The 8057-nt window shown below is 39.3% G+C and overlaps 1 protein-coding gene across 1 annotated transcript in view; it reads left to right on the plus strand.

The window, feature by feature from the left end:
• Nucleotides 1–573: 573 nt before the first annotated feature.
• ORC4 (origin recognition complex subunit 4) overlaps nucleotides 574–8057 on the plus strand; it is a 12175-nt gene continuing 4691 nt past the window's right edge. Inside the window, exons 1-8 of the mRNA XM_005415721.3 lie at nucleotides 574–648; nucleotides 1404–1480; nucleotides 2979–3069; nucleotides 4333–4408; nucleotides 4751–4836; nucleotides 6011–6059; nucleotides 6468–6619; nucleotides 7955–8057. The exon at nucleotides 7955–8057 is cut by the window's right edge and continues 3 nt beyond it. Coding sequence (XP_005415778.2) covers nucleotides 577–648; nucleotides 1404–1480; nucleotides 2979–3069; nucleotides 4333–4408; nucleotides 4751–4836; nucleotides 6011–6059; nucleotides 6468–6619; nucleotides 7955–8057 — 706 coding nt within the window. The 5' untranslated portion in view covers nucleotides 574–576. The remainder of the gene's footprint in view (nucleotides 649–1403; nucleotides 1481–2978; nucleotides 3070–4332; nucleotides 4409–4750; nucleotides 4837–6010; nucleotides 6060–6467; nucleotides 6620–7954) is intronic.

An 8057-nucleotide genomic window follows, 5' to 3' on the forward strand; every position in this document is an offset into this window, starting at 1 on the left:
CCCCCTTAGAGCCTCCCTCAGGCCCTCTTGAATTCCCCTCAGAACCCACTCAAACTTCTCAATCATGATCCCCCCCCAGTCCCTAAAGGGTTCCTCTCAAACCCCTCTGGATCTACCCAAATCTCTTTAGGGACCCCCAATCCCCTTAGGACCCCTTCAAGTCCCCTTCAGAGCCAGCTTGTCCAGAGAGATGCTGTGGTTATTGTTATAAGCTGCACATAATAAACAAGGAGGGCCAGTTATCCCTGTAAAATCTTAATTGTTGTGTCTTAATCGTGTGCTTGTAGCTTGTTCCAGCTGCAGAAACATAAGGACATTATTTTAAACTCTCTGAAGCATCCTAAAGCCAGTGCTGTTCAGGAGAAGTGTGTAAATGTTAAAGTTACCAGGAATAAATTTTAAATTATTTTCAGTGTTTTGGTTCTTTTTCACTAGGAAGATGGACTGCTGCATATTTGTTAGTTAAGAACAGATGTTCATTACAATCCTTAAAAATGACCAACATCCAAGTACAGTTTCTGCCTGGGATTGTTTGGAAAGCAATGCTGTTTAATAAAATGTTTATTTTCTCCAAAGATGAAACCTTCTGCAATGAACAAGCGAAAGCTGAAGGAGAGCAGTGCAGAAAGTGCTGAGTGCATTTCCCAGGTCAGTTACATCTTTATTCATTATTTTCTTTTCAACTTCTGGAACTTTTCCACCCTCTTCATTCATGTCATTGCATTTTTTTTCCCTTGACCAGTTAGAAAGACTTGTACAGATCCTGGATACAATTGTTAGGGCACTAAATGGCTTTTGTATCTGTATTTCTTTCAGCTTCCCACCTGTTTCTTGCTTCAAGTGTTACAGTAATAATGTAGTAAAAAATTTAAAGGATGGTCTCCTTCTTTTGCAACTGTTTGTGGCCACAAATTTGCATAAATCTGTTTTTATCCATTTAGGTGTTTTAATCTCCTAGTTTGTAGGGTGAATCAGAACCCAGGTGACTTTTTTTAGCAGCAGGACAGCAGCTGCCAAATCAGTTTGTGGTTTGTTTGGTTTTTTTAAACCTTTATTTCTTAGCTTGTTTGGTATTTTTAAACCTTGATTCTCCTGTTTTCCCAAAGTTAAAAACTGGTTAAAAACTGCAATGCATCTTGCAAGGAATTACCCCATGATCACTGATTTCTTATGTATTTTAATTGCTTTTTCTCCTTTTTATAATATTTATACCATATTCTGCCTCCTGCAACTTTATTTTTACTTTCAAGACACTTCTATCCTTGATAACAGTAAAATATTATGTATTTCTAACACCACAAAAGTGCCTAATTTGTTGTTATTTTATTGCTGTAGTTACATTGTTGGTAAATTCTGCTGTTTGCAGCCCCAAACATTTTTCCTGTGCTATGTTACCTCCCTAGGTGCAGAAAATCTTACGAGGAAGATTCTGTCACCAGTGTGCTGCTGGAAAACTGTTTGGGATGGAGCAGCAGTACAGGTGAGTGAGCAGCTCCAGGATTCAGGGATTTCTAATTTAGCTGCAGCAGTGAAATAACCTGCTGAAGTCAGATTTTTCTGCCTCTCTCTTTTACCAAATGATGCAGGTTTAAATGACTTCCAGGCCTGTGCTTCTAACAATTATTTACCTCAGATTTTAATAGTTTTTATTCAACTGTTCCCTTCTGGTTTTGTCAGGCCCTGAGTTTTAGATTTCTTGTCCTTGTTTCACATCTCTCATTCACGAAGCACTTTTCTTTTTGATAGTCTCAGTGCATCTCCTAAGACTTTGTGTAATTGCCTGGCAAAGCAAGAAGTTAAATTCTCTTGCTGTGGTAACTTCTTTTTTACTTCAGATTTTCTCCTCTTTGTTGGTGAACTGTGTTAGAAGTAAATCTTAAAGTTTCTGTGCCAACATCATGTTTGTTGAAGCAGAAACCCATATTTAAACCTACTTCTGGAGCCATCCAGATGGGGAATTTAGGGTTAGCAAGAAGAGATTTAGTGGGACAATAACACTGTCCCAGTACTGATCATTTTACAGATGCAAGTTAGATTCTGCAGATAACAAACATGTATTTAAAGAACTTGTTTTAAACAATTAATTTTTCTAAGGCTGACTTAAATTAAGTGGAATCACCTGATCTGAGTACAAGTTTTCATTACAAGAGGGACAAAACCAATTATTAAAACAGTGTGCTGTACCTGCAGAGCTCACATCGGCATTTTATTGCTGTTGTGAGGAAATGTATTTCTGTTATGTCAGTTTTACAAAACAAGCCTCCCCCATTTATACTGGAATTCTGAAAAGCAATTTCCAGGCTGTGTCCTGCTCAGTGTGCCACTGGTAGTGAATAATCCTGCAGGGGAAACACAGTGAGCTCCCCAGCTCTGATTTTCCCTTCCCAGGATGTGCCAGGGCTCTTGGCTGGAGCTGGCTCTCCAACAGGGACCAAACCCACGTGTGTTGGCTGACTCCCTCACCCCTTCCAAAGCAATAGCAGGGTGTCAGTATCCCATATTCCAAAAGCACATTATTGATGTGTAACATTGGGAATTGCATTATTGGGGTGTAAGCATTTCCCAAGCATTTGGGAATTGCAGGTGTCATTGGCTGCTGTAAGCACTTTAAATGTGGTTTGAGGTGATGAGTCTATCTGCAGGTAATTTCCAGCTGGGGAGGAACAGTGGTAGCACAGAAAGCAATCTATTTCTTAGAGAAAGAAATAATTATTGAGGTCTGTCCTCTCATGGCAGAGAATTGCAGAGCTTTATGAATTAGTGATACTCTCAACTTTGGCATGCTTTAATATTTTAAAGTATTTTAAGAGCTCTGATCACTGAGCCCTTTCTACTTTATTGTATTACATTTTGCATGCCCTGAGTGTTGGCTCTCAGAGCAAGATGAACTGGATCGAGTTTTATTCTTTGAATTTTCCCTGGGTTTGGGGGATGTTGTCAGCTTTGAGGATTTCAGCCTGTTTCTGTTTTCTACACAGACATTTGCTGGAGCTGCTGAAAAGAACCACGGTGCACGGGGAGAGCAATTCCGCCCTCATTATTGGCCCCCGGGGCTCCGGGAAAACCACGGTAGGAGCAGCTCCTGGAGCTTTGTGTGGGTCCAGCAGAGCCTCACTGAAGTCCTGGGAGCCTTTGCAGAGAGAATTGCTAATGGTTTGCATAGAAACTCAAAACATTCCAGGACTTTCTGTGGAAATTCTCTTCAGGAACAGCATGAAGAAATCTGTTCCTAACACTTGTCTGTGCAATTAAAGTCATGTTCTGATTACTCTTTAATTAACCTGGTTTTGGTAAAAAATGACAAAAAGGCATCAAAAAGCTCTAAAAGGAGTAGTCTGAGGGGTGGGTTTCTGTGTATGCAGGGAATGGTCAGAAATATTGTTACCTGCCATGGAGCAGAATATTTTTTGTGGTTATGGTTTGTAAGTGTAGGTTTTGTATTTTAAGGGAATTCCCCTTAGCTGAGGCACGTGAAGGGATGACCTCTAACTTAAGTGCTTAATACTTCAACATTATTCAAACACTCAAGTCTTTAATCTTTACATTAAATGATGTGATGAAAATTTGTGGTCCTTTCAGGCAGAATATAAGTTAGTAAAAAAATAAGTATTTCATTGCAGAATGAATTACTTCCTTTTTATATATCAAGTGAAAGATGCTGGAGTAAAGAAAATCATGTGTGTGTATATTTATATATTTATATTTGCACATAGGTGGGAGCTACAAATCCTCCTGTGAAGAAGCCAAAGCAAATAGTAGTTTTCCAATTTTTAAATGTAACATTTTCACTACTTACAGATATTTTAATACAAGTTTTTACTAGTAACAAGTTCTTGATGGACACCGAATTTGGGAGTTCTATAAGCAGCAGTTGGTGCAATTGTGCAGTTTTAATTTTGTCTTCCAGAAGAAAAGAATAAGCAGAGTTTCTTTTAAGATCTAAAGCAGAGAGTTTCTTTCTAGAGTGTCCAAAGAAGCCATGAAGCTGAATACAGACACCAACTCAAGAGTCAAATTCTCTCACATCTCAAACTCATAAAGCTTTTTGAATGAGGCAAAAGCCCCAGATATTAGCCCAAAAAATAAGTGACTGAAATACCAGAGTTATTTTCCTTTCCCTCCCAGTTCAGCAGAATGAGCAAATGTAATGCCACAGTCATGGCTGGTGAATGCAAACTTGTTGTTTTAGTGTTTTAGTTGGGAGATTACTCAAACATGTTCCCTGATGAAACCTTACACGCTGTTTCTTATCCTGTAATATCTGTAAGTACATGTTCCTTGCTGTTAAAAAATTAATCTTCTCACAGAAATTCTTTATTTTTTCTTTCCTAGTTATTAAATCATGTCTTAAAAGACCTCAGGGCAATGGAACAAGTGAGAGAGAACCTCTTGGAAGTCCATCTGAATGGCAAGTAAAGCATCATTGATCAGGGTTCTGTTATATTCAATTTTGTGTTTTGTATGTACTGAGTGAAATTCTTGCTTTCAGCAATTTAGTCCAGCCTAAATCATGCACGTTTGTCTGTGAGCTCCAAAGTGCCTCTCTTTGTATTTCTTTATATGGAGGGAACTTCTGTGCTCTCAGTAACAGAATTAAGTCACTTGTCAGGTACAGGAAACTCCTGTCCAGTCTGATTTTTAAAAAGGCAAAAAGCTCTGTAAGGCTGGCGAGGGAGAGAAGCTGCTGTTACATTTCTAGTGGGAGTGAAGGACAGCTGCCAGTTCTTCATGAAGAATCCTTTTCTTTCAGGGCTTCTGCAGACAAATGATAAAGTGGCCCTGAAGGAGATCACCAGGCAGCTGCAGCTGGAAAATGTGGTTGGGGACAAAGTTTTTGTGAGTGACTTCACTCACCCTCCAAAACCCTGTCCTGGGACACTGGGGCTGTGTGGGATGGAGCTTGCAGGACCTGCCTGGGCTGTGACTGGGCTTCCCTTTGCTGATGGAGCACTACTGGTGCATCCTAATTATTTTTTAAAAACCTACCAACTTGTGCCTTACAGGAGGGAAAAAGAGAAGTCTGTCTTAACAAGCCCCAGAAAAACAAACTTAAGTATTCCAAAGTTATTCCAAAGTATTAAGTATTTCTAGTATTCCTTAAGTATTTATTATTAATAGTAATCCTTAAGTATTCCAAAGAAACTTTGTTCAGAGGGGTGGGGAATTTGTAAATGTTGCTTTTAACATTTCAAAACAAAGAATTCAACCAAAAAGCAGGATCTTTAATATATTCTCAACCCTTTTTTGGCCTATCCAAAAAGGAAGTCTATCCAGGCTTCCTAGAGTTCTCATTTTCCACAGAATTTCTATTAAAATACTTGCTGCTATTTCCCTTTTCCCACAGATAAACTGATTTACATGACTACTGAACACAGTCCTAAAGAGAGTGACCAAAGTGCTTGAAAATAAATTTCCCTCCTTATCTGTAACTCACATCCAGAGGTTAAATTGGCTTTTCTGCCCCTTTTGATAGGGCTTGTGGTGTTCAGTTCATTATTTCTCATCTCACACTGGGGTGCTGCAGGGTGGGAGAATTTGTGTAAGTGGACCAGGGTGGGCACAGCCATTCAGTGTTTTTGTCAGAAGTGTGTGATGCTTCCATCTGTTCAGTAAAGTTACAAATTAAACCCTGCTCCCTCTCAGTGGAACACGTTAGGTGGCACTTTTTCCATGTGTGTGGCTGGAAAATGAGGATGCAGCAGCTATTTCAGGAAGGATGGAGCTGCCTGTGAATTTAGCTGATTGCAGGCATTCTCCTGATCACTAATTTTTGCCTGTCTGGGGCAGTTTGGGGATTTCAGACTGGGGAAAAGTGGGTGAATGTAGAGTTATCCATCATTGTTCTTGTCCTGAGGAGTTTATGGTTACAGCATGAAGTACCATTGGACATTTTTGAAAGCAGAGTTTTGGAAGGGAATGGCCTCCATTGCATCTCTGAATTTGCTGTAATTAAACAATTCTGAGAATGACACTGCAAATCTATTCTGAAACTTCTTTATTCTCTGTCTAGGGCAGTTTTGCTGAGAACCTTGCCTTCCTCCTTGAAGCTCTGAGGAAAGGTAAACACTAAAAACCCCTGTTGTGAAACTCTGGCTCACTTGACTGTGGAAAATGGAGTTTTTTCTTCTGCTTTACAGGTGGAATGAAGAAACTCATCCCAAAAATGTGTCATGGTTACAAAATAATGTAAAAATACACTGAATATAGTGTATACAGCTGATAATGATATATATACCTGCTGTGACTTTCAAGGCTTGCATGTTATGTTACCTCTGACTAAACTTACTACAAAACCTCCCCAGTTTTTCCATGTATTTTCCTTTTTGCTGTTGCACCCGTAGGAAAGGAGGGCTTAGTGAAAAGCTGAAAGGAAATCTGTTACATTTTTAACCCCATTATTAAAGGAAGCTGTAGCAATGGAAGCCTAATGCTGGACTTGCCCTGCTAATTCTCCACATTTCTCTCAGGAGACCGAACCAGCAGCTGCCCAATTTTGTTTGTCCTGGATGAGTTTGATTTGTTTGTCCACCACAAGAATCAGACCCTGCTCTACAACCTCTTTGACATCTCCCAGTCTGCACAGACCCCAGTGACAGTTATTGGGCTCACCTGCAGGCAGGTAAGAGATGGCATTTCCTCATTCCAGGTTTTTCACTGTTTTAAAGTGACTTTTTGCTTAGTTGGAATGACTTCTCCTTCCCTGGAACCTTAATTTCCTAAGAGACTTGGCTCAATTATCCATTTTTCTAACTTCTGAATTGGAAAGGGGGATGTAAAAAGAAATAATTTGTGCTGAGAGCAAATTGAAGATGCCCAAAGCCTTCAGGCTCACTGCTAAAGGAGCAAACCAACATTTCTAAGGACACACATTCAATATTAGACCTTGATTCACTCTTTGGAGGGGCTCCTGAATTTCTTGGTTGGCAGTTGGCAAGGACAGAGTTGTAGTTACTGTGTTTAAATCTCTTTTTTTTTTTAAAGAAACCACTTCAGTAGGGTGGTTTCTTAAAAACAAAAAAAAAAAAAAAAAAAAAAAAAAAAAAAAAAAGTTAAAAATGAGTTCAGGATCCCTTTTTCTAGCAAAAGTTCACTTTTCAATTTGCTCTGATTTTACAATGGCATTGTGTTGAATTGAGGGCAGGTTGTGTGAAATAATTCCTGGGGAACACTATGGAAATCTGACAAAACTTCTCCTGTTTTCACAATGAACTGTTGGTGCTGGAGATAGTTTGGTTGTGACAGGAAGAATAATTAAAATTTCTTATCAAAGCCTGATTCTGGATTTGACTGGGATCAAGTGATACCCAGCTGGGCAAATTTCTGGAACTTCATAGAAAAGTTAATTGTTGATTTAATAAATTACAATCTTTGCTTTTGCATCATCACTGTCCTGAGTCTGGTGTGCTCCTCACCCGTTATTTAGAACCTTTTATTCTGTTTGGAGTGTAATTAAGGAAGTGTCTCCAGAGTGACAGCTGCTGTTTCTGAGGGGGTTTTTTTTGGCTTTTAAGTGTTTTTTGGGATTTTGAAGCTGTATTCTCTCAGGCTGACAGAAAGCACGTGGCCTGTCAGCTGCCAGCCCCGATGTGAGCACACAACTTGTCCAGAGCCCTGATAGGCTGCAAGGTTTGATTCAGCCTTAAGTAGCTGAAATATTTCCATAATCTATGGAGACATTTTGCTGGGTTTCCTAGCAACAAATGATCCTGTGTGATGTGGAGCATCACGTGGCCTGGGGTGGTTGGTGGCATTGCAAGGCACATCAATTAAAATCATCAGCAGAGGCCTTGGTAGAACATCTAACTTATGTTACAACATTTTAAGCCTGAGAATTCAATATTTCTTTATTTTTTCAGCTCACTTTACTTCAGTGATTTGTCTGTGCTGTAGCAAAGAAAACCCGAAATTAATCTGCTTTTTTAATTATTGTTTTTCCTTTTTTTTTTTCATCAAGGATATCCTGGAGCTCTTGGAGAAGAGAGTGAAGTCAAGGTTCTCCCACAGACAGATATATTTGATGAATTCCTTTGATTTTAAACAATACATTAAGATATTTA

The sequence above is a fragment of the Geospiza fortis genome, unplaced genomic scaffold (assembly GCF_000277835.1).
Source record: "Geospiza fortis unplaced genomic scaffold, GeoFor_1.0 scaffold112, whole genome shotgun sequence".
In the NCBI taxonomy this organism is placed as follows: domain Eukaryota; kingdom Metazoa; phylum Chordata; class Aves; order Passeriformes; family Thraupidae; genus Geospiza; species Geospiza fortis.